Source organism: Heptranchias perlo, chromosome 35 (assembly GCF_035084215.1).
Source record: "Heptranchias perlo isolate sHepPer1 chromosome 35, sHepPer1.hap1, whole genome shotgun sequence".
Taxonomy (NCBI): domain Eukaryota; kingdom Metazoa; phylum Chordata; class Chondrichthyes; order Hexanchiformes; family Hexanchidae; genus Heptranchias; species Heptranchias perlo.
The window spans coordinates 29,002,797-29,029,833 of NC_090359.1; the positions used below are offsets into that span (position 1 = coordinate 29,002,797).

Below are 27,037 nucleotides of genomic sequence, written 5' to 3' on the forward strand. Positions count from 1 at the left end.
TGCCCTGGATAACCCATCAGTTTTGTCTGAAGTTTACCCGAATTGTTTTAAGACCATTGTCATTGTTTGTGCTCGGATTTCAGTAAAGTGTAACGGTGGGGTGCTGATATTTTCATGCCACATCCACTTAAGATGTGAAAAATACCAGCAGTACTATTCTAGACCCTGTTCCTCGAAACTTGGGTTGTGCCTGGAGTGAGTATTTTGAACTGTATAACACTGGGGTACAGTACTGGTGGGTACAGGTCTGTCACTGTATAACACTGGGGTACAGTACTGGTGGGTACAGGTCTGCCACTGTACAACACGGGTACAGTACTGGTGGGTACAGGTCTGCCACTGTATAATACTGGGGTACAGTACTGGTGGGTACAGGTCTGCCACTGTATAACACTGGGGTACAGTACTGGTGGGTACAGGTCTGTCACTGTATAACACTGGGGTACAGTACTGGTGGGTACAGGTCTGCCACTGTACAACACGGGTACAGTACTGGTGGGTACAGGTCTGCCACTGTATAATACTGGGGTACAGTACTGGTGGGTACAGGTCTGTCACTGTATAACACTGGGGTACAGTACTGGTGGGTACAGGTCTGTCACTGTACAACACGGGTACAGTACTGGTGGGTACAGGTCTGTCTCTGTATAACACTGGGGTGCAGTCCTGGTGGGTACAGGTCTGACACTGTACAACACTGGGGTACAGTACTGGTGGGTACAGGTCTGCCACTGTATAATACTGGGGTACAGTACTGGTGGGTACAGGTCTGCCACTGTACAACACTGGGGTACAGTACTGGTGGGTACAGGTCTGCCACTGTACAACACGGGTACAGTACTGGTGGGTACAGGTCTGCCACTGTATAATACTGGGGTACAGTACTGGTGGGTACAGGTCTGCCACTGTATAACACTGGGGTACAGTACTGGTGGGTACAGGTCTGCCACTGTACAACACTGGGGTACAGTACTGGTGGGTACAGGTCTGTCACTGTATAACACTGGGGTACAGTACTGGGGGGTACAGGTCTGCCACTGTATAATACTGGGGTACAGTACTGGTGGGTACAGGTCTGTCACTGTACAACACGGGTACAGTACTGGTGGGTACAGGTCTGCCACTGTATAATACTGGGGTACAGTACTGGTGGGTACAGGTCTGTCACTGTACAACACGGGTACAGTACTGGTGGGTACAGGTCTGCCACTGTATAATACTGGGGTACAGTACTGGTGGGTACAGGTCTGCCACTGTACAACACTGGGGTACAGTACTGGTGGGTACAGGTCTGACACTGTACAACACGGGTACAGTACTGGTGGGTACAGGTCTGCCACTGCACAACACGGGTACAGTACTGGTGGGTACAGGTCTGCCACTGTACAACACTAGGGTACAGTACTGGTGGGTACAGGTCTGCCACTGTACAACACTGGGGTACAGTACTGGTGGGTACAGGTCTGCCACTGTACAACACGGGTACAGTACTGGTGGGTACAGGTCTGCCACTGTACAACACGGGTACAGTACTGGTGGGTACAGGTCTGCCACTGTATAATACTGGGGTACAGTACTGGTGGGTACAGGTCTGCCACTGTACAACACGGGTATAGTACTGGTGGGTACAGGTCTGTCACTGTATAACACTGGGGTACAGTACTGGTGGGTACAGGTCTGTCACTGTATAACACTGGGGTACAGTACTGGGGGGTACAGGTCTGTCACTGTACAACACGGGTACAGTACTGGTGGGTACAGGTCTGTCTCTGTATAACACTGGGGTGCAGTCCTGGTGGGTACAGGTCTGACACTGTACAACACTGGGGTACAGTACTGGTGGGTACAGGTCTGCCACTGTACAACACGGGTACAGTACTGGTGGGTACAGGTCTGCCACTGTATAATACTGGGGTACAGTACTGGTGGGTACAGGTCTGCCACTGTATAACACTGGGGTACAGTACTGGTGGGTACAGGTCTGTCACTGTATAACACTTGGGTACAGGTCTGCCACTGTACAACACGGGTACAGTACTGGTGGGTACAGGTCTGCCACTGTATAATACTGGGGTACAGTACTGGTGGGTACAGGTCTGCCACTGTATAACACTGGGGTACAGTACTGGTGGGTACAGGTCTGTCACTGTATAACACTGGGGTACAGTACTGGTGGGTACAGGTCTGTCACTGTACAACACGGGTACAGTACTGGTGGGTACAGGTCTGTCTCTGTATAACACTGGGGTGCAGTCCTGGTGGGTACAGGTCTGACACTGTATAACACTGGGGTACAGTACTGGTGGGTACAGGTCTGCCACTGTACAACACGGGTACAGTACTGGTGGGTACAGGTCTGCCACTGTACAACACTGGGGTACAGTACTGGTGGGTACAGGTCTGTCACTGTACAACACTGGGGTACAGTACTGGTGGGTACAGGTCTGTCACTGTATAACACTGGGGTACAGTACTGGTGGGTACAGGTCTGTCACTGTATAACACTGGGGTACAGTACTGGTGGGTACCAGTGTCACAGATGCTGATGGGAGCTGTCTGAGGGGATGAATTAAAGCTTTTTTTGTGCTTTAATTCTGGTTCTCGGAGCCCAGGACCCAGGAGCTGCCTCCTGGTGTTAATGTTGTTAAATCTGTTCTCCATAGTTACCTGGGACCTCGCTATGGAAAATGGATTTAACGGCATAACAGTGGGAGCTGGTTCACGGATACCTGGCTTCGGGAATCCCAATGAGAAGGACGGTATAAAAACTCTGGAGTGTGAAACGAGAAGTGTGTGATGCAATGTTGGAGTGTGATGTTCCCTTCAGTACATTGGTAACAACACATCATATGCTCCTGGTGACAGATTATGTAAGTGAGGCCGGTCGCTCCTCGTCTCTTGTTTCTCATTTGCATACTGGTGGTGAACAGCGAGCGTTCTGTTTGCCAGTTATCTATTGTATGGAGGGAGGGATATTAGGGATCGGAGAGGTGATTAGTGATCAGATAATGATTCTTGTGTTGTATAGTTTCCGTCTCTGTCTTTATAAACGTCAGAAATCCTGAACTGCCCTTTGTGCTCAGTTTGAGATTTTGGATATTGAGGCTGGTTACTAGACAGGGTTCTTTGCACAGATAATTATGGTAACGTTATGTAACTGTTGTATCTTTCATACATTATCTCATCAGATGTATTTCTGCATCATGGCAGTGGAGGGTGAAGGCCTGGTTAGATCGAGATCTGATTTATGTCTGGTTCAGTTAACAGGCTGTCTGTAAATAGCACTGCTGATTGGCTTGTGGGGCATTGCTCTGATCAGATGTTTAACTGAGTATTGTGAGAATTTATTATTTTTTATCTATAGGATTCACAGCTCTTCCTATTGCGTAGCACCTGTGGAAATGATTCTCTGAACATCTACAGAGGTGAAGGCTGTCGAGTAATTTGTAGTCTGTGCAGTGTGACATTATTCCCAGCACACTGCAGCGTAGAACCAGGATAGTCTCCCAGGATTACAAGTTACTGATCTTGAATGACATAGTCAGAGGATAGTGGGCTGTGGGAGTCACCATGGAAATACATCTGATGAAATGGGACAGAGGCCCTGATCCTGGGCCTCTTTCAGTGCCCAGTGTAACTGGCAGCAGAGAAGCAATGAAGAAAGGATCCAGGGTGACACTCTCTCCAATTTTATTTTAATACCCAACTCCCTTCTGAAGAAGCTCCTTACATCAATGCTCAATGCTTCCTCCAACAGCCCAGCTGGGATTGGGAACTCCTCTGTGACCCAGTGCTCCCTCCGTGACCCAGTGCTCCCTCCGTGACCCAGTGCTCCCTCCGTGACCCAGTGCTCCCTCCGTGACCCAGTGCTCCCTCCGTGACCCAGTGCTCCCTCCGTGACCCAGTGCTCCCTCCGTGACCCAGTGCTCCCTCCGTGACCCAGTGCTCCCTCCGTGACCCAGTGCTCCCTCCGTGACCCTCCGTGACCCAGTGCTCCCTCCGGGCCCCTCCGTGACCCAGTGCTTTGGTGCCTTCCACACAAGCAATGAATTCAGTTACAAAATGTTTCAATAACTTTAAACTAGTTTTTCCCGTGTCTCTTGTTCCAAGAAGTAGGGCAAAAAGGGGACATGAGATTGCTTTGGCAGATAAGGTAAAGGTGAATCCAAAGAGCTTCTACAAATACATAAAGGGCAAAAGGGTAACTAGGGAGAGAGTAGGGCCTCTGAAGGATCAACAAGGTCATCTATGTGCGGAACCACAAGAGATGGGTGAGATCCTAAATGAATATTTCACATCGGTATTTACGGTTGAGAAAGGCATGGATGTTAGGGAACTTGGGGAAATAAATAGTGATGTCTTGAGGAGTGTACATATTACAGAGAGGGAGGTGCTGGAAGTCTTAACGTGCATCAAGGTAGATAAATCTCCGGGACCTGATGAAATGTATCCCAGGACGTTATGGGAGGTTAGGGAGGAAATTGCGGGTCCCCGAGCAGAGATATTTGAATCATCCACCGCTACAGGTGAGGTGCCTGAAGATTGGAGGGTAGCAAATGTTGTGCCTTTGTTTAAGAAGGGCGGCAGGGAAAAGCCTGGGAACTACAGACCGGTGAGCCTGACATCTGTAGTGGGTAAGTTGTTAGAGGGTATTCTGAGAGACAGGATCTACGGGCATTTGGAGAGGCAGGGACTAATTAGGAACAGTCAGCATGGTTTTGTGAGAGGAAAATCATGTCTCACGAATTTGATTGAGTTTTTTGAAGGGGTAACCAAGAAGATAGATGAGGGCTGTGCAGTAGACGTGGTCTACATGGACTTCAGCAAAGCCTTTGACAAGGTACCGCATGGTAGGTTGTTATATAAGGTTAAATCTCACGGGATCCAAGGTGAGGTAGCCAATTGGATACAACATTGGATTGACGACAGAAGACAGAGGGTGGTTGTAGAGGGTTGTTTTTCAAACTGGAGGCCTGTGACCAGCGGTGTGCCTCAGGGATCGGTGCTGGGTCCGCTGTTATTTGTTATTTATATTAATGATTTGGATGAGAATTTAGGAGGCATGGTTAGTAAGTTTGCAGATGACACCAAGATTGGTGGCATTGTGGACAGTGAAGAAGGTTATCTGGGATTGCAACGGGATCTTGATAAATTGGGCCAGTGGGCCGATGAATGGCAGATGGAGTTTAATTTAGATAAATGTGAGGTGATGCATTTTGGGAGATCGAATCGGGCCAGGACCTACTCTGTTAATGGTAGGGCGTTGGGGAGAGTTATAGAACAAAGAGATCTAGGAGTACAGGTTCATAGCTCCTTGAAAGTGGAGTCACAGGTGGATAGGGTGGTGAAGAAGGCATTCGGCTTGCTTGGTTTCATTGGTCAGAACATTGAATACAGGAGTTGGGATGTCTTGTTGAAGTTGTACAAGACATTAGTTAGGTCACACTTGGAGTACTGTGTACAGTTCTGGTCACCCTATTATAGAAAGGATATTATTAAACTAGAAAGAGTGCAGAAAAGATTTACTAGGATGCTGCCGGGACTTGATGGTTTGACTTATAGGGAGAGGTTAGACAGACTGGGACTTTTTTCCCTGGAGAGTAGGAGGTTAAGGGGTGATCTTATACAAGTCTATAAAATAATGAGGGGCATAGATAAGGTCGATCGTCAAAATCTTTTCCCAAAGGTAGGGGAGTCTATAACGAGGGGACATAGATTTAAGGTGAGAGGGGAGAGATACAAAAGGGTCCAGAGGGGCAATTTTTTCACTCAAAGGGTGTTGAGTGTCTGGAACGAGCTGCCAGAGGCAGTAGTAGAGGCGGGTACAATTTTGTCTTTTAAAAAGCATTTGGACAGTTACATGGGTAAGATGGGTATAGAGGGATATGGGCCAAGTGCAGGTAATTGGGACTAGCTTAGTGGTATAAACTGGGCGACATGGACATGTTGGGCCGAAGGGCCTGTTTCCATGTTGTAAACTTCTATGATTCTATAAGTACAGTTTGTTCTTGCTCAAGTTCTAAGTTAGAAAATGTTCAGTTTTTTCAGATGCTCTTTTCAAAGTCCTGAGAGTGCCATCGCCGGAAAACAAGTCAAATCTCGTGTTTGACTGAGGAAATTTATCCTCTCAAACTTCTCATCTGGCTCTCCATCGGGCCTCCACCACCGAGAGTGGACAACCTGGTCCCAGGACCTGCCATTGCCATTCTGCACCAGCCAGCAGGAGGCAGTGCTGAGGCTTGGGAGCAAATCTTTATCATAGAAACATAGAAAATAGGAGCAAGAGTCGGCCATTCGGCCTTTCGGGCCTGCTCCGCCATTCAAAATGATCATGGCTGATCGTCTAACTCAGTACCCTGTTCCTGCTTTTTCCCCATATCTCTTGATCCCTTTAGAATTAAGAAATATATCTATCTCCTTCTTGAATACATCTAATGACTTGGCCTCCACTGCCTTCTGTGGTAGAGAATTCCACAGGTTCACCACCCTCTGAGTGAAGAAATTTCTCCTCATCTCGGTTCTAAATGTCATACCCCGTATCCTGAGACTGTGACCCCTGGTTCTGGACTCCCCAGCCATCGGGAACATCCTCCCTGCATCTAGTCTGTCTGGTCCTGTTAGAATTTTATATGTTTCAATGAGATCACCTCTCATTCTTCTAAACTCCAGTGAATATAGGCCTAGTCGACCCAATCTCTCCTCACACGTCAGTCCTGCCATCCCAGGAATCAGTCTGGTAAACCTTCGTTGCACTCCCTCCATGGCAAGGACATCCTTCCTCAGATAAGGAGACCAAAACTGCACACAATACTCCAGGTGTGGTCACTGTATAACTGCAGTGAGACATCCCAGCTCCTGTACTCAAATCCTCTTGCAATGAAGGCCAACATATCATTCGCCTTCCTTACTGCTTGCTGCACCTGAATGCTCACTTTCAGCGACTGGTGTACAAGGACGCCCAGGTCTCATTGCACCTCCCCTTTTCCCAATCTATCACCACTCAGATAATCTGCCTTTCTGTTTTTACAACCAAAGTGGATAACCTCACATTTATCCACTTTACACTGCATCTGCCACATTCTTGCCCACTCACCCAACTTGTCTAAATCACATTGGAGCCTCCTAGTGGGAAGGCTCCCAGACTCTGCAGGACATGACCCCAAACAATGATGGGGTTGGGATTGGCAGCCCAGGGACTGGGGCATTTTGTCACTTCCATTTCATAGTCCACTGTCTGCTGCAGGTTACCTGGCTGCACAGTGAATGGGAGTACTTTGCAGGGCCTGTTTCACTGACGATTGGTCAGGAATGACTGCTTTCCTTAATGGCGACTACATCTCTTGTACTGTGATCAGAGGTACTGAGTTTGAAGTGTGGTGAAGGGTTTCAGAGTCTCCAGGAGTTGGTGTGGAGCCCCGTGGGGGAAGCTGTTTCTCGTACACTTAGTGAGGGTGAGGGATGGGACTGTAAACAACACAATGCAGTGCTATCACTGGGCTTGTTTAGCATGTTGTTATCTAAAAAAAGAAAGACTTGCATTTATATGGCGCCTTTCACCACCTCAGGATGTCCCAAAACACTTTACAGCCAATGAAGTACTTTTGAAGTGTAGTCACTGTTGTAATGTAGGAAACGAGGCAGCCAATTTGCACACAGCAAGATCCCACAAACAGTAATGCGATAACGACCAGATAATCTGTTTTACTGATGTTGGTTGAGGGATAAATATTGGCCCCAGGACAATGGGGAGAACTCCCCCTGCTCTCCTTCGAATAGTGCCATGGAATCTTTTACGTCCACCTGAGAGAGCAGGCTGGGCCTTGGTTTAACGTCTCATCCAAAAGACGGCACCTCCGACTGTAGCACTCACTCAGTACCGACCCTCCGACAGTGCAGCCCTCCCTCAGTACCGACCCTCCGACAGTGCAGCACTCCTTCAGTACCGACCCTCCGACAGTGCAGCGCTCCCTCGGTACCGACCCTCCGACAGTGCAGCGCTCCCTCGGTACCGACCCTCCGACAGTGCAGCGCTCCCTCGGTACCGACCCTCCGACAGTGCAGCACTCCCTCAGTACCGACCCTCCGACAGTGCAGCACTCCCTCGGTACCGACCCTCCGACAGTGCAGCACTCCCTCGGTACCGACCCTCCGACAGTGCAGCACTCCCTCGGTACTGCACTGGGAGTGTTAGCCTAGATTTTGTGCTCAAGTCTCTGGAGTGGAACTTGAACCCATGACCTTCGGACTCAGAGACGAGAGAGAGAGAGAGAGAGCTCCCTACTGAGTCACAGCTTACAGTGAATACACCTCAGAGTTGTGTGATGCTCTGCCTACTTCAGGTGGACATGATACGATGATTTCACCTTCTCATCATGACAGGTTACTGAAACTCTATTGACAACACTGTAAACCACAGGGGAATCACTGGTCTATTGATCTACAACAGATTCAGCAAAGCTCCAAGCCCAGTTAATGTGGGCTACACGTAATATCCACTGCTTATTTCTAGTATTGTGCATCTGTATAAACAGTATAAATTACAAATCTTAGTGTTAGCTAATCTTCCAAAATAGAATAATTTAGGGATTAATTCTAGAACTAAACCTGAGTTGGTTTTCCCACCATCCTCTGCTCTTCCTCCCCGTCTCTGTCTAACTTACAGATAGAATGTTTAAACAAATTCACCTTTTAACTCGCACCGTCCCCACCCAACTCTTGCTTCGGGCCTCAGACGCGACCCAGATGTTAACCATTATTTGTAAGAGGCAGCTCGTGTCCGGACCCTGCTCCGACTTTCAGTGTTGGCACTGAGCTGATTTGATGTGTGATTTGTGGTGGCTGAGCCCCGTATTTCCTGATGAGTGTTGCTCCAGCCTCTGAAGGGAGCGTCAGTCACCAGGGTGAGAGAGGAGACGTGCCTGCACCTCTGCCCTTAACTGGAGACTTGGCAGCTGGGCTCCCCTGGGCAGCGGTTGCCCTCCGGTACCTCGCTCAAGCATCATAACAACAACTACAACATGCATTCATATATCAACTTTAACATAGGAAAACGTCCCAAGGCGCTTCACGGGAGCGATTATCAGACAAAAATTGACACTGAGTCAAAGAAGGAGACACTAGGACAGGTGACCAAAAGCTTGGTCAAAGAGGTAGGTTTTAAGGAGCGTCTTAAAGGAGGAGAGAGAGGCGGAGAGGTTTAGGGAGGGAATTCCAGAGCTTCGGGCTCAGGCAGCTGAAGGCACGGCCGCCAATGGTGGAGTGATGGGAATCGGGGAATGCGCAAGAGGCCAGAATTGGAGGAGCGCAGAGATCTCGGAGGGTTGTAGGGCTGGAGGAGGTTACAGAGATAGGGAGGAGGGCGAGGGCCATGGAGGGATTTGAAAACAAGGATGAGAATTTTAAAATCGAGGCGTTCCCGGACTGGGAGCCAATGTAGGTCAGAGAGCACAGGGGGTGATGGGTGAACGGGACTTGGTGCGAGTTAGGATACGGGCAGCAGAGTTTTGGATGAGCTTAAGTGTATAGAGGGTGGAAGATGGGAGGCCGGCCAGGAGAGCATTGGAATCGTCGAGTCTGGAGGTAACAAAGGCACGGGTGAGGGTTTCAGCAGCAGATGAGCTGAGGCAGGGGGCAGAGATGGGCGATGTTACGGAGGTGGAAGTAGGCGGTCTTGGTGATGGAGCGGATATGGGGTAGGAAACTCGGCTCGGTCTAATAGGATGCCAAGGTTGCAAACAGTCTGGTTCAGCCCGAGACAATGGCCAGGGAGAGGGATGGAGTCGGTGGCTCGGGAACGGAGTTTGAGGTGGGGCCCAAAGACAATGGCTTCGGTCTTCCCAATGTTCAACTGAAGTAAATTGTGGCTCGTTTAGTACTGGACGTCGGACAAGCAGTGTGACAAATCAGCGACAGTGGAGGGGTCGAGGGAGATGGTGATGAAGTACAACTGGGTGTCGTACATGTGGAACCTGACGTGTTTTTGGATGATGTCGCCGAGGGGCAGCATGTAGGTGAGAAATAGGAGGGGGCCAAGGATAGATCCTTGGGGGACTCCACAGGTAACCTTGTGGGGAGGTAAGAGAAGCCATTGCAGTAGATGTTCTGGCTATGACTGGATAGGTAAGAGTGGAACTTTGTATGCAAGTCTTGATAGTGGTCTAGCCAGGTCTGGTGATGGATGGCTCAACCAGTTGTGCACCAGATACGCTCATGTCTACGTCCCTTGGACTTGAGGGACTGAAGCTGGGGGCCGTACTAAGGGAGCGACGAGGATGGGAGAGAGTAAAGGTTTTGCTGGGGACAAAGATATCAAAAGTCGAGATGAGCAAATGGTTGAGAAGATTGACAGCTGCAGAAGTATCGTGGCAAATGGAGGGCTAATGGCTGGGCAATTGGGAGTTTCTTTCCGGGGTCGGACCCAGGAGGCAGTGGGGCTGGAAGTGGTGGGGCGATGGTGATGTGGGTGGTGACGGATACAAGGAGTGGTTGGAGATTCCCTGGTTTATGATCGAGACCATGGGAGTAGAGAGGCCACGGGAGATGGCACAGTCGAGGGGGTGGCCATGAATATGTATAGGAGAGTCTATAAGGAGGGAGAGGTTTAGGGAGGACAGGAGGGCGGTGAACTGAGAGGACAGAGGGTAAGGGGAGCTCAGCAAAGCTGAGGAGTTGCTCAATGTCGAGGCTGAGGGAGGAAAGGATGGAGAATGTCTCAGTGAGAAACTTAAAAGGACAGGGAAAATCTCTGACTCGAGCTTGGGGAAAGGCAATAGGGAACAAGGATTTTAAAAGAGATGCAAGAGGGGTGGATAAAGATGAGGTGGTTGAAGGAAGCGATGGCACTAGAAGAGTTGGAGACAGACCCAAGGCGTGATTTGGTGATCAGGGCCATAGCACCACTGTAGTGATGGAAAGGATAGTCAGGTGAGAAGCTTCAGTAAGGGGCAAGGTGTCACCAACTGTAAGCCAGGATGTCAATGCAATTGTCCACAATAAAGCCATGGATTGCAAGGGCCTCGCTTGTGAAGAGATATTCTGGAGGGAAATGTGGAGTGGGGCAGTGACTGTTGATCTGGTGGCAAAGTCCAAGCGGGCAGTGGTGGATGGGGTGAGTGGGACGGGCAGGAGGTTGGCAAGGTTAGCCCCTAGCAGAAAAGTTGGGCAGGAAGGTCAGCAAGAGAGGAGAATAGGGCAATTGGGGTAAGGAGACACTCGATGGGCCCTTCAGAGAATGCCAAGAGAGACACAGAGGGTACTGTGTGGGCTTATTCAAGCCTGGGGTGGTGGCAGGAGAGGAGGAAGGCAGAGAGACAGTGATGGGTTGGGGTAGGGATTAGGGTGGGCAAAGTACCGGAGAGGGGAGAACTGAAAGGTGGAATGGCTGGGTGACAGGAAGAGAGGAGACAGGTCAGAAGAGCCTGAGGAGGGTCAAGAAAATAAAACGGAGAAAGAAGTAATGGGCTTGGGTCTGCATTGGTAGCCAACGTGCATGGATGGACACCGAGGGAATGCAGGTTACAGAGGTTTGGGAGCTACATGTCCTGGTCGTAAATAGAGGTAAATAGAGGAGACAATATGAAAGAGGAAATGATATCACCTGTATTGCCGCTGGTAAGATTATCACCTTAACTGTCGGGTCCAGTTGTTTTGAAAGTTCCCCATGGTCTTGGTACAGGGTGGAACCCTAAATCTTGTTGGTCTTGAGGCATTTTCTGTGCCCTGGGTAGTGAATGTTTCAGCACCTTAATGGTCGAAGATTGCTTAACACTAACACTGACCGTTCTGAGAAAGTCACGGCCCTGAGTCTCGGGAGATGCCCTATAAAGTGAGGGTGCACCTTTCCATCACTATCGCTCACCCACCTATTTACCACAATGAAGGCCCATTAATTCCCAAATTGAATACGTGTAACAGGATTGGCGGTACAGCTGGCAGGGGCGATGGGTTGTGTGGGAAAGGAGAGGGCAGTAACCTGCTTTCTCATCCTTGTTTTCAAATCCCTCCATGGCCTCGCCCCTCCTTCTCTCTGCTGCCCCGTATCCTAACTCGCACCGAGTCCCGTTCACCCATCATCCCCTCTGCTCACTGACCTACATTGGCTCCCGGTCCAGCATTGCCTCGATTTTAAAATTCTCCATCCTTGTTTTCAAATCCCTCCATGGCCCTCGCCCCTCCCTATCTCTGTAACCTCCTCCAGCCCTACAGCCCTCCGAGATCTTTGGGCTCCTCCAATTCTGGTTTCTTATGTATCCCCGATTCCCATCGCTCCACCATTGGCGGCCGTGCCTTCAGCTGCCTGGGCCCTAAGCTCTGGAATTCCCTCCCTAAACCTCTCCGCCTCTCTCTCCTCCCTTAAGTCACTCCTTAAAACCTACCTCTTTGTCCAAGCTTTTGGTCACCTGTCCTAATATCTCTTTATGTGGCTCGGTGTCAAATTTTGTTTGATAATCGCTCCTGTGAAGCGCCTTGGGACATTTTACTACGTTAAAGGCGCTATATAAATGCAGGTTGTTGTTGTTTTCCTTCGGGCTCCTGCTGTCCCTCTGCCTGGAGCTTCCTCTGCCAGGGGAACGTTACCCTTCCTACCACAAGAAACAAAGTGCCAGGCCACATATGGATTAGGGGCACGTCTGGGAGTGCCTTTAGGCTCTGCTGGTGCTTTTTATAAAGCTGTCCAGATTAGTGTTTATGTAGTCACCATGGAGACCCTTCCCTGTGAAAGGGATCTGCCTCTCAAAGCTTGGGTTGCAGGCCAGACGGCGAACCTGATATCCTGAACCAGACGTGCCTTGGTCTGCACACCCAACCCACAGATCAGGAGCATCAGCTGTGGATCGCTGTGAGAGTGGGTGCAGGCATATTGATATCGGCGCAGTGATATCTACATCGGCGCAGTGATATCCACATCGGCGCAGTGATATCCACATCGGCACGATGATATCCACATCGGCGCAGTGATATCCACATCGGCGCAGTGATATCCACATCGGCACGGTGATATCCACATCGGCACGGTGATATCCACATCGGCACGGTGATATCCACATCGGCGCGGTGATTTCCACATCGGCACGGTGATATCCACATCGGCACGGTGACAACGACATCGGCGCAGTGATAACGACATCGGCGCAGTGATAACGACATCGGCGCAGTGATAACGACATCGGCGCTGTGACATCCACATCGGCGCGGTGATATCCACATCGGCGCAGTGATATCCACATCGGCGCGGTGATATCCACATCGTCACGGTGATATCCACATCGGCGCGGTGATATCCACATCGGCACGGTGATATCCACATCGGCGCAGTGATATCCACATCGGCGCGGTGATATCCACATCGGCGCGGTGATATCCACATCGGCGCGGTGATATCCACATCGGCGCGGTGATATCCACATCGGCGCGGTGATATCCACATCGGCGCGGTGATATCCACATCGGCGCGGTGATATCCACATCGGCGCGGTGATATCCACATCGGCGCGGTGATATCCACATCGGCGCGGTGATAACGACATCGGCGCGGTGATATCCACATCGGCGCGGTGATATCCACATCGGCGCGGTGATATCCACATCGGCGCAGTGATAACGACATCGGCGCAGTGATTTCCACATCGGCGCGGTGACAACGACATCGGCGCAGTGACAACGACATCGGCGCAGTGACAACGACATCGGCGCAGTGACAACGACATCGGCGCAGTGATATCCACATCGGCGCAGTGACATCCACATCGGCGCGGTGATAACGACATCGGCGCAGTGATATCCACATCGGCACGGTGATAACGACATCGGCGCAGTGATATCCACATCGGCACGGTGACATCCACATCGGCGCGGTGATAACGACATCGGCGCAGTGATATCCACATCGGCGCAGTGACATCCACATCGGCGCGGTGATATCCACATCGGCGCGGTGATAACGACATCGGCGCAGTGACATCCACATCGGCGCGGTGATAACGACATCGGCGCAGTGATATCCACATCGGCACGGTGATATCCACATCGGCGCTGTGACATCCACATCGGCGCTGTGACATCCACATCGGCGCTGTGACATCCACATCGGCGCAGTGATTTCCACATCGGCGCAGTGATTTCCACATCGGCGCAGTGATTTCCACATCGGCGCAGTGATATCCACATCGGCGCTGTGACATCCACATCGGCGCAGTGACAACGACATCGGCGCAGTGACAACGACATCGGCGCAGTGATAACGACATCGGCGCAGTGATAACGACATCGGCGCGGTGATATCCACATCGGCGCAGTGATAACGACATCGGCGCGGTGATATCCACATCGGCGCGGTGATATCCACATCGGCGCGGTGATAACGACATCGGCGCAGTGATATCCACATCGGCGCGGTGATATCCACATCGGCGCGGTGATATCCACATCGGCGCAGTGATAACGACATCGGCGCAGTGATATCCACATCGGCGCAGTGATAACGACATCGGCGCAGTGATATCCACATCGGCGCGGTGATATCCACATCGGCGCAGTGATAACGACATCGGCGCAGTGATATCCACATCGGCGCGGTGATAACGACATCGGCGCAGTGATATCCACATCGGCGCAGTGATATCCACATCGGCGCAGTGATAACGACATCGGCGCGGTGATATCCACATCGGCGCGGTGATATCCACATCGGCGCGGTGATATCCACATCGGCGCGGTGATATCCACATCGGCGCGGTGATATCCACATCGGCGCGGTGATAACGACATCGGCGCGGTGATATCCACATCGGCGCGGTGATATCCACATCGGCACGGTGATAACGACATCGGCGCAGTGATATCCACATCGGCGCAGTGATATCCACATCGGCGCAGTGATATCCACATCGGCGCGGTGATAACGACATCGGCGCAGTGATATCCACGTCGGCGCAGTGATATCCACGTCGGCGCAGTGATATCCACGTCGGCGCAGTGATATCCACGTCGGCGCAGTGATAACGACATCGGCGCAGTGATATCCACATCGGCGCAGTGATATCCACATCGGCGCGGTGATAACGACATCGGCGCAGTGATATCCACATCGGCGCAGTGATATCCACATCGGCGCGGTGATAACGACATCGGCGCAGTGACATCCACATCGGCACGGTGATAACGACATCGGCGCAGTGATATCCACATCGGCACGGTGACATCCACGTCGGCGCGGTGACAACGACATCGGCGCAGTGATAACGACATCGGCGCAGTGATATCCACATCGGCGCAGTGATATCCACATCGGCGCAGTGACTGCAGTTATACGGGGCCTTGGTGAGACCACACCTGGAGTATTGTGCGCAGTTTTGGTCTCCTTACCTAAGAAAGGATATACTTGCCATAGAGGGAGTGCAGTGAAGGTTCACCAGACTGATTCCTGGGATGGCGGGATTGTCGTATGAGGAGAGATTGAGTAGACTAGGCCTGTATTCTCTAGAGTTTAGAAGAATGAGAGGTGATCTCATTGAAACATACACAATTCTTACAGGGCTCGACCGGGTAGATGCAGGGAGGATGTTTCCCCTGGCTGGGGAGTCTAGAACCAGGGGTCACAGTGTCAGAATAAGGAGTCGGCCATTTAGGCCTGAGATGAGGAGAAATTTCTTCACTCAGAGGGTGGTGAATCTTTGGAATTCTCTACCCCAGAGGGCTGTGGAGGCTCAGTCATTGAGTACATTCAAAACAGAGATCGGTAGATTTCTAGATATTAAAGGCATCGAGGGATATGGGGATGGTGCAGGAAAATGGCGCTGAGGTAGAAGATCAGCCATGATCTTGTTGAATGGCGGGGCAGGTTCGAGGGGCCGGATGGCCTACTCCTGCTCCTATTTCTTAAGTGACATCCACGTGGGCGCAGTGATATCCACACCAGCCTTCATGGAAGGGAAAGTTGAAGTTACACAAGCACTGGTGTCTCTCGACTGTTTATCAGTACTGCTAACTGTGAAGGTGTGAGAGGATGCCTGGCTCATTTGAGGAGTGTGTTGAATAGTGAGCCTATTACATGAGGTGCTGCCCCATGTGGGTGATTTATAACAGTTTTACTTTGGAAACATGCTGCTTGCACCCCATTGAGGATGTGAACTTTGTCTCTGGTGCCCTAGAACTGCATTTTATTCTAAAAGGCCCCACTGAAAGGAGCATGGAAGCCCATAAGATCTCCCAATAGGCCTGTATTGGGGCTACTGGCACACCGGTCCTGGAAGTGCCTGCCAGGTTAGGTAGAGAGCCCTTTTCTACATTATATAGTCAGAATTACATGGAATTTACAGCACAGAAAAAGACCATTCGGCCCAACAGGTCTATGCTGGTGTTTATGCTCCACACGAGCCTCCTCCCTCCCCTCTTCATCTCACCCAATCAGCATATCCTTCTATTCCTTTCTCCCTCATGTGTTTATCCAGCTTCCCTCTGCTATTTGCCTCAACTATCGATGTGGTAGCAAGTTCCACATTCTCACCACTCTCTGGTGAAGTCAATTTGACTCTCTGTTCAATTGTTCAAGACTGACACTATAATGGTTAATAGCCTTATGTCTTTATTTAGCAGTTGTAAACAATTTTACAACACCAAGTTATAGTCCAGCAATTTTATTTTAAATTCACAAGCTTTCGGAGATTTTCTCCTTCCTCAGGCAAGGAAGAATCAATACATTACAGCAGTTTACAAAGAGCTATTGAGAATTTTATTACCCCGTTGTCCTTTGGGTATAATGCCACGACCTCGTTTCCCGTTCCTTCTCTCTCGTTTACCTGCCTGGTACCTTCATTTTCTGTCCTCTACAGTTGAAAAAGGCTCAGATGCCCTGGTTATACCCCAAAAAAATGGAACTGTGGCAAAATACATCCAATTAGGTATTTTCCAAAATACTCCCTTTAATTTACCCAATCATGTAGACAACAAGTATTTGTCCAGATGGGACAGTGCCTTGTGGCCCCCCTATATCTCCCCTTACCCTGAGCGCAATGTCACTCAGTCCCTGCAGTTGATAAATCACCCCACAGGCCTCGAAGGTGGCAGGAGATGGCTAGTTTCAGCATTCCAGTATTTCTGAAGGAGTGGGGGTACCGTTACGTTCCACCCTTAGTTTCAAATAACAAGATTCGGTGATTTGGTAACTGTGGTCACGTAATGTGTTAATATCGTCAATCCCCCTCCCCTTGGGGTAATGTGTTAATATCGTCAATCCCCCTCCCCCTGGGGTAATGTGTTAATATAGACAATCCCCCTCCCCCTGGGGTAATGTGTTAATATAGACAATCCCCCTCCCCCTGGGGTAATGTGTTAATATAGACAATCCCCCCCCCCCCTGGGGTAATGTGTTAATATAGACAATCCCCCTCCCCCTGGGGTAATGTGTTAATATAGACAATCCCCCTCCCCTTGGGGTAATGTGTTAATATCGTCAATCCCCCTCCCCCTGGGGTAATGTGTTAATATAGACAATCCCCCTCCCCCTGGGGTAATGTGTTAATATAGACAATCCCCCTCCCCCTGGGGTAATGTGTTAATATAGACAATCCCCCTCCCCCTGGGGTAATGTGTTAATATAGACAATCCCCCTCCCCCTGGGGTAATGTGTTAATATAGACAATCCCCCTCCCCCTGGGGTAATGTGTTAATATCGTCAATCCCCCCCCCCTGGGGCAATGTGTTAATATAGACAATCCCCCTCCCCCTGGGGTAATGTGTTAATATCGTCAATCCCCCCCCCCCCTGGGGTAATGTGTTAATATAGACAATCCCCCTCCCCCTGGGGTAATGTGTTAATATCGTCAATCCCCCCCCCCCTGGGGTAATGTGTTAATATAGACAATCCCCCTCCCCCTGGGGTAATGTGTTAATATAGACAATCCCCCTCCCCCTGGGGTAATGTGTTAATATAGACAATCCCCCCTCCCCAGGTAGTGGACGCAGGTGAGGTGAGGGCCTTGTCCTGGGCTCTAACCCCTCCGTCTTGTCCTGTTAACACACCTAATCCAGTCAGCACTAGCTGTCCAGGCCTGTATAAACAGTCGATGTCCTCTCAGCATGAAGTGAAAACATTACAGTCTCCTCACAGCTTTCATCCAGAAATGTTGGTAAAGAGCTTGGACGGTCGATCATCAACTCTGCTGTCTCATTCCTGCCCCACCTTTTCACTCATGGCATTCCACCTTGTTATTGGGGTTCTTGATGGTACCAATGAAATGCTCTCTCAATTCAGTTTTCCCTATAGAAAGCCTGTATTAGGTGTTAGCCGGGGCTCAGTGGGGAGCACCCTCGCCTCTGAGTCAGAAGGTCGTGGGTTCAAGTCCCACTCCAGAGACTTGAGCCCATAATCCAGGCCGACACTCCCAGGGTCAGTACTGAGGGAGCGCTGCACTGTCGGAGGGTCAGTACTGAGGGAGCGCTGCACTGTCGGAGGGTCAGTACTGAGGGAGCGCCGCACTGTCGGAGGGTCAGTACTGAGGGAGCGCTGCACTGTCGGAGAGTCAGTACTGAGGGAGTGCTGCGCTGTCGGAGGGTCAGTACTGAGGGAGTGCTGCGCTGTCGGAGGGTCAGTACTGAGGGAGTGCTGCACTGTCGGAGAGTCAGTACTGAGGGAGTGCTGCGCTGTCGGAGGGTCAGTACTGAGGGAGTGCTGCGCTGTCGGAGGGTCAGTACTGAGGGAGTGCTGCACTGTCGGAGAGTCAGTACTGAGGGAGTGCTGCGCTGTCGGAGGGTCAGTACTGAGGGAGCGCTGCACTGTCGGAGAGTCAGTACTGAGGGAGCGCTGCGCTGTCGGAGAGTCAATACTGAGGGAGCGCTGCGCTGTCGGAGAGTCAATACTGAGGGAGCGCTGCACTGTCGGAGGGTCAGTACTGAGGGAGCGCTGCGCTGTCGGAGAGTCAATACTGAGGGAGCGCTGCGCTGTCGGAGAGTCAATACTGAGGGAGTGCTGCGCTGTCGGAGGGTCAGTACTAAGGGAGCGCTGCGCTGTCGGAGGGTCAGTACTGAGGGAGTGCTGCGCTGTCGGAGGGTCAGTACTGAGGGAGTGCTGCGCTGTCGGAGGGTCAGTACTGAGGGAGCGCTGCACTGTCGGAGGGTCAGTACTGAGGGAGCGCCGCACTGTCGGAGGGCCAGTACTGAGGGAGCGCCGCACTGTCGGAGGGTCAGTACTGAGGGAGCGCCGCACTGTCGGAGGGCCAGTACTGAGGGAGCGCCGCACTGTCGGAGGGTCAGTACTGAGGGAGCGCCGCACTGTCGGAGGGCCAGTACTGAGGGAGCGCCGCACTGTCGGAGGGTCAGTACTGAGGGAGCGCCACACTGTCGGAGGGCCAGTACTGAGGGAGTGCCGCGCTGTCGGAGGGTCAGTACTGAGGGAGTGCTGCGCTGTCGGAGGGTCAGTACTGAGGGAGTGCTGCGCTGTCGGAGGGTCAGTACTGAGGGAGTGCTGCGCTGTCGGAGGGTCAGTACTGAGGGAGTGCTGCGCTGTCGGAGGGTCAGTACTGAGGGAGTGCTGCGCTGTCGGAGGGTCAGTACTGAGGGAGTGCTGCGCTGTCGGAGGGTCAGTACTGAGGGAGTGCTGCGCTGTCGGAGGGTCAGTACTGAGGGAGTGCTGCGCTGTCGGAGGGTCAGTACTGAGGGAGTGCTGCGCTGTCGGAGGGTCAGTACTGAGCGAGTCCTGCGCTGTCGGAGGTGCCGTCTTTCGGATGAGATGTCAAACCAAAGCTCCATCTGTCCTTTCAGGTGGACGTAAAAGATCCCAGGGCACTATTTGAACAGGGGAGTTCTCCCTGGTGTCTTGGGGCCAACATTTATCCCTCAACCAAAATCACTAAAAACGGATGATCTGGTCATTATCACGTCGCTGTTTGTGGGATCTTGCTGTGCACAAATTGGATGCTGTGTTTCCTACATTACAACAGTGACTACATTTCAAAAGTATCTCATTAACTGTAAAGTGCTTTGGGATGTCCTGAGGCCATGAAAGGTGCTGGAGAAATGCAAGTCTTTCTCCTTATACAAAGTTTACTGTAGCTAGAATAAAGGCCGTGTAGTACCAACATGTACCTCCAGCATCATTCAGCACTGGGTGGACAAATTAGCCATGGTATTGTTTTGAGGGTGTGTGCGTATTTATTTATTTATGTGTCCAGCTGCATGTCTTGCCTTGAGCACAGTATCGCTGTGAGGAGCACACTAATCAGAAGCAAGAACCACAATAAAGTGACGCCGGGCCTGGGTCCCCCCGCTGCCGGACGGACACCGGGCCTGGGTCCCCCCGCTGCCGGACGGACACCGGGCCCCGGTCCCCCCGCTGCCGGACGGACACCGGGCCCCGGTCCCCCCGCTGCCGGACGGACACCGGGCCCCAGTCCCCCCGCTGCCGGACGGACACCGGGCCTGGGTCCCCCCGCTGCCGGACAAGCTCTCCCTGGTGGCTGCCTGTCTCTAATTATATAGATTGTAATACCTGTGGAATGAGATTTACTGGCAGTAAACACCATGAATCTACCGTGTGAAATAAACTGCCCGGGTGAGCAGTAGGGAAAATAACCAGGAATAATATCGGCCAAGGTAACGTGGAGATTTGTGCACATTTACAAAAAAAAACCCTTCGTCATAAATGTCGCCATAGCAACTCCTAAGGCAAGGTTACTGTAAATTTATTTAACAGGAAGCATTTGCCTGTTTTTCTTACAGAAAAAGGGAGAGAATGAGAGAAACTGGGACAAATATAGAAAGACAGAGATGATGAGGGAAAGTCGGTGAGAGTCAAACACAGAATTAGAGAGAGGGAGATGGGAAGAATTTTCTCGAGTCCCTGTTACCTGTTAAATGTACGATGCATCTGAATGTGCTGTTAGCAGTAAAAGCTAATCTGTTCGAGTTCCACGATCATCGCCCACTGCTCCCGCAGAACTGAAGCAGGTGACTGTATTTGTTGGGCCAGTTGTTCCATTGTCTGAGGCTAGATTTAAGACACATTCGGGGGTGGAATTTGGGAGCTTTATTCTGTATCGGGCTCCCATGTACCTGACACTGGGCGTGTCAAGTGGAAAAATCTTTCACTTGAACAAATAAATGAAAGTGAGTCACCTCCTTGAACCATCTATTCCAAACATTACTGTGGCCTGAGATTCCTCACCAGACCTGACATTACCTTCCTTCTCTTTCAGAAAATAATAATCATATCAAGGTGTTCTTACCGAACAAACTGATGGAATGTTTACCAAAATGTGCGGCACTGCCTAAGGAGAGACTGCGGTGGAACACCAATGAGGTAATTATGAGGTCAAAACCCAGGAGACTCAGGGACGCCAAACCCACACCCGTGCCTTTGTTACCTCCAGACTCGACGATTCCAATGCTCTCTTGGCCGGCCTCCCACCTTCCACCCTCCGTAAACTTCAGCTCATCCAAATCTCTTCCACCCGTCTCCTAACTCGCACCGAGTCCCGTTCACCCATCACCCCCCCGTGCTCGCTGATTTATATTGGCTCCCGGTCCAGGAACGCCTCCATTTTAAAATTCTCATCCTTGTTTTCAAATCCCTCCATGGCCCTCGCCCCCTCCCTATCTCTGTAACCTCCTCCAGCCCCTACAACCCTCCGAGATCTCTGCGCTCCTCCAATTCTGGCCTCTTGCGCATCCCCGATTCCCATCGCTCCACCATTGGCGGCCGTGCCTTCAGCTGCCTGGGCCCTAAGCTCTGGAATTCCCTCCCTAAACCTCTCCGTCTCTCTCTCCTCCTTTAAGACGCTCCTTAAAACCTACCTCTTTGACCAAGCTTTTGGTCACCTGTCCTAATATCTCCTTATGTGGCTCGGTGTCAAATTTTGTTTGATAATCGCTCCTGTGATGCGCCTCGGGACGTTTTACTACGTTAAAGGCTCTATATAAATGCAGGGTGTTGTTGTACCCTGAAACTCACGGAGTGACTGTACCCAGCACAGCTGGCATGGAGTCTCCTTTCACTGAAAGTTGCAGTGTTTTATTGTTAATGGGCCTGTGGTTATTTTGCCACTATTATGATAACCACAGTCTCTGCACCTCTACTGATGGGGGCCCACGTAGTGAGTGAAGCCCAGAGCACCAGTCCAAACCGATGGTTGTTGCAAACAGGCCACCAACTTTGGCTACCTAGTGATTATTCCCAACACACAGAGAACATGAGCCCAGAGGACAAACCCTGATGTTTTTCTCAGTAATGCCGATCGGGCAGTTTCATTCATTGAGGCTACGTTAGCAGCAAGGCAATGGGTGAGACTTGTGGGTGCTGTGTCAGCACCCTGCTCCCAATATGGCATTTGTGGGGCCCTGGCCTCGGTCATCTCCGGGCCTCGGTCAGCTTCCAGTCAGGGTCATCTCCGGGGCCTCGGTCATCTCCGGGGCCTCGGTCATCTCCGGGGCCTCGGTCATCTCCGGGGCCTCGGTCATCTCCGGGGCCTCGGTCATCTCCGGGCCTCGGTCATCTCCGGGCCTCGGTCAGCTTTCAGTCAGGGTCATCTCCGGGGCCTCGGTCATCTCCGGGGCCTCGGTCATCTCCGGGGCCTCGGTCATCTCCGGGGCCTCGGTCATCTCCGGGGCCTCGGTCATCTCCGGGCCTCGGTCATCTCCGGGCCTCGGTCAGCTTTCAGTCAGGGTCATCTCCGGGGCCTCGGTCATCTCCGGGGCCTCGGTCATCTCCGGGGCCTCGGTCATCTCCGGGGCCTCGGTCATCTCCGGGGCCTCGGTCATCTCCGGGGCCTCGGTCATCTCCGGGGCCTCGGTCATCTCCGGGGCCTCGGTCATCTCCGGGCCTTGGTCAGCTTCCAGTCAGGGTCAGCTCCGGGCCTCGGTCAGCTTCCAGTCAGAGTCAGCTGTGGGCCTCAGTCAGCTCCTGGTCAGGGTCAGCTCCGGGCCTTGCCCCCCTCTTAGTCCTTTGACCTCGCCCCGCCCCCAGTCCTTTGCCCCTCTGTCCTTTGACCTCACTCCCCATCCTTTGACCTTGTCCTGCCCCCAAGTCCTTTGCACCCCCCCCCCCAGTCCTTTGACCTAGCTCCCCTCTCAGTCCTTTGACCTCACCCCCTATTCCTTTGACCTCGCCACCCTAGTACTTTGACCTCGCCCTGCCCACTAGTCCTTTGACCTTGATCCCCGTCCTTTGACCTCACCCCGCCCCCCCAGTCCTTTGACCTTGCCCCTCCATCCTTTGACCTCGCCCCCCCCCCAGTCCTTTGCCCCCCCCAGTCCTTTGACCTTGCTCCCCGTCCTTTGACCTCACCCTGCGCCCCCAGTCCTTTTCCCCCCCGCCCCAGTCCTTTGACCTTGCTCCCCGTCCTTTGACCTCACCCCACGCCCCCAGTCCTTTGCCCCCCCCCAGTCCTTTGACCTTAGCTCCAGTCCTGGTTTCATTTGCATTATATTGTCAGACCTCATATTGGGAGAGCTCAGCTTATGAGACTTTCAATGCTGCATTAAATATTCAGCTTCCCCTACCTGCTGCTTGTTTTACCAACACTCTCTGTTGTGTGTTCCTGAATTGTGCTGCATTTTATTGTCCAAGTGCTGTGAGTCGAGAATGAGCAGGGAGCAGGCGAAGCAGTTGAGTTGTCGTTGATTGATGAAATGAAAGGAAATATGAGCAATGCTTGTGAACATGCCCATCACCATGTTAACTTGGGGTATTTGGTTCAGGACAAAACTTCAAAACTGTGATGGGGAATGTCATCTTAAATTCAGGAGAAATTTCCTTACCCAGAGAGTGGTGAGAATGTGGAACTCACTCCCACAAGGAGTGGTTGAGGTGAATAGTGTGGATGGATTTAAGGGGAAGCTGGATAAACACATGAGGGAGAAAGGAATAGAAGGATATGGAGATAGGGTGAGATGAAGTAGGGAGGGAGGAGGCTCGAGTGGAGCATAAACACCAGCATAGACCAGATGGGCCGAATGGCCTGTTTCTTTGCTGTACTTTTGATGTAATTCTTTGCTATGTAAACGGAAATGTTTGTTTAAATTACTGAAGGTAAAAGTACATCATTTGCAACAGAGCCCCCTTCAATCCTGTCTGGCACCCCAAGCTTTAAATAAAAAGCAATCTTCAGAAACCAGTGCAGTGTATCCACCTGTACAGTGAGTCTGATATCTGTGTAATCTCCCTGTACAGTGAGTCTGATACCTGTGTAATCTCCCTGTACAGTGAGTCCGATATCTGTGTAATCTCCCTGTACAGTGAGTCCGATATCTGTGTAATCTCCCTGTACAGTGAGTCTGATACCTGTGTAATCTCCCTGTGCAGTGAGTCCGATATCTGTGTAATCTCCCTGTACAGTGAGTCGGATATCTGTGTAATCTCCCTGTACAGTGAGTCCGATATCTGTGTAATCTCCCTGTGCAGTGAGTCTGATACCTGTGTAATCTCCCTGTACAGTGAGTCCGATATCTCTGTAATTTCCCTGTACAGTGAGTCCGATATCTGTGTAATCTCCCTGTACAGTGAGTCCGATATCTGTGTAATCTCCCTGTACAGTGAGTCCGATATCTGTGTAATCTCCCTGTACAGTGAGTCCGATATCTGTGTAATCTCCCTGTACAGTGAGTCCGATATCTGTGTAATCTCCCTGTACAGTGAGTCCGATATCTGTGTAATCTCCCTGTACAGTGAGTCTGATATCTGTGTAATCTCCCTGTACAGTGAGTCCGATATCTCTGTAATCTCCCTGTACAGTGAGTCTGATACCTGTGTAATCTCCCTGTACAGTGAGTCCGATATCTGTGTAATCTCCCTGTACAGTGAGTCCGATATCTGTGTAATCTCCCTGTACAGTGAGTCGGATATCTGTGTAATCTCCCTGTACAGTGAGTCCGATATCTGTGTAATCTCCCTGTACAGTGAGTCCGATATCTGTGTAATCTCCCTGTGCAGTGAGTCTGATACCTGTGTAATCTCCCTGTACAGTGAGTCCGATATCTGTGTAATCTCCCTGTACAGTGAGTCCGATATCTGTGTAATCTCCCTGTACAGTGAGTCTGATATCTGTGTAATCTCCCTGTACAGTGAGTCTGATATCTGTGTAATCTCCCTGTACAGTGAGTCTGATATCTGTGTAATCTCCCTGTACAGTGAGTCCGATATCTGTGTAATCTCCCTGTACAGTGAGTCCGATATCTGTGTAATCTCCCTGTACAGTGAGTCTGATACCTGTGTAATCTCCCTGTACAGTGAGTCCGATATCTGTGTAATCTCCCTGTACAGTGAGTCCGATATCTGTGTAATCTCCCTGTACAGTGAGTCTGATACCTGTGTAATCTCCCTGTGCAGTGAGTCCGATATCTGTGTAATCTCCCTGTACAGTGAGTCGGATATCTGTGTAATCTCCCTGTACAGTGAGTCCGATATCTGTGTAATCTCCCTGTACAGTGAGTCCGATATCTGTGTAATCTCCCTGTACAGTGAGTCTGATATCTGTGTAATCTCCCTGTACAGTGAGTCTGATACCTGTGTAATCTCCCTGTGCAGTGAGTCCGATATCTGTGTAATCTCCCTGTACAGTGAGTCGGATATCTGTGTAATCTCCCTGTACAGTGAGTCCGATATCTGTGTAATCTCCCTGTACAGTGAGTCCGATATCTGTGTAATCTCCCTGTACAGTGAGTCCGATATCTGTGTAATCTCCCTGTACAGTGAGTCCGATATCTGTGTAATCTCCCTGTACAGTGAGTCCGATATCTGTGTAATCTCCCTGTACAGTGAGTCCGATATCTGTGTAATCTCCCTGTACAGTGAGTCTGATATCTGTGTAATCTCCCTGTACAGTGAGTCCGATATCTCTGTAATCTCCCTGTACAGTGAGTCTGATACCTGTGTAATCTCCCTGTACAGTGAGTCCGATATCTGTGTAATCTCCCTGTACAGTGAGTCCGATATCTGTGTAATCTCCCTGTACAGTGAGTCGGATATCTGTGTAATCTCCCTGTACAGTGAGTCCGATATCTGTGTAATCTCCCTGTACAGTGAGTCCGATATCTGTGTAATCTCCCTGTGCAGTGAGTCTGATACCTGTGTAATCTCCCTGTACAGTGAGTCCGATATCTCTGCAATCTCCCTGTACAGTGAGTCCGATATCTCTGTAATCTCCCTGTGCAGTGAGTCCGATATCTCTGTAATCTCCCTGTACAGTGAGTCCGATATCTGTGTAATCTCCCTGTACAGTGAGTCCGATATCTGTGTAATCTCCCTGTACAGTGAGTCCGATATCTGTGTAATCTCCCTGTACAGTGAGTCCGATATCTGTGTAATCTCCCTGTACAGTGAGTCTGATATCTGTGTAATCTCCCTGTACAGTGAGTCTGATATCTGTGTAATCTCCCTGTACAGTGAGTCCGATATCTGTGTAATCTCCCTGTACAGTGAGTCCGATATCTGTGTAATCTCCCTGTACAGTGAGTCTGATATCTGTGTAATCTCCCTGTACAGTGAGTCCGATATCTGTGTAATCTCCCTGTACAGTGAGTCCGATGTCTGTGTAATCTCCCTGTACAGTGAGTCCGATACCTGAGTAATCTCCCTGTACAGTGAGTCCGATATCTGTGTAATCTCCCTGTACAGTGAGTCCGATATCTGTGTAATCTCCCTGTACAGTGAGTCCGATATCTGTGTAATCTCCCTGTACAGTGAGTCCGATATCTGTGTAATCTCCCTGTGCAGTGAGTCTGATATCTCTGTAATCTCCCTGTACAGTGAGTCCGATATCTGTGTAATCTCCCTGTACAGTGAGTCCGATATCTGTGTAATCTCCCTGTACAGTGAGTCCGATATCTGTGTAATCTCCCTGTACAGTGAGTCCGATATCTGTGTAATCTCCCTGTACAGTGAGTCTGATATCTCTGTAATCTCCCTGTACAGTGAGTCCGATATCTGTGTAATCTCCCTGTACAGTGAGTCCGATATCTGTGTAATCTCCCTGTACAGTGAGTCCGATATCTGTGTAATCTCCCTGTGCAGTGAGTCTGATACCTGAATTTATTGTGGGTTTCGCTCATC

General features: G+C 50.8%; 1 protein-coding gene across 1 annotated transcript in view; it reads left to right on the forward strand.

Moving 5' to 3' along the window:
- LOC137302556 (calmodulin-binding transcription activator 2-like) overlaps positions 1-27,037 on the forward strand; it is a 137,210-nt gene that overhangs the window by 3,620 nt on the left and 106,553 nt on the right. Inside the window, exon 2 of the mRNA XM_067972298.1 lies at positions 21,189-21,292. Within this exon, the coding sequence (XP_067828399.1) occupies positions 21,189-21,292 (104 nt within the window). The remainder of the gene's footprint in view (positions 1-21,188; positions 21,293-27,037) is intronic.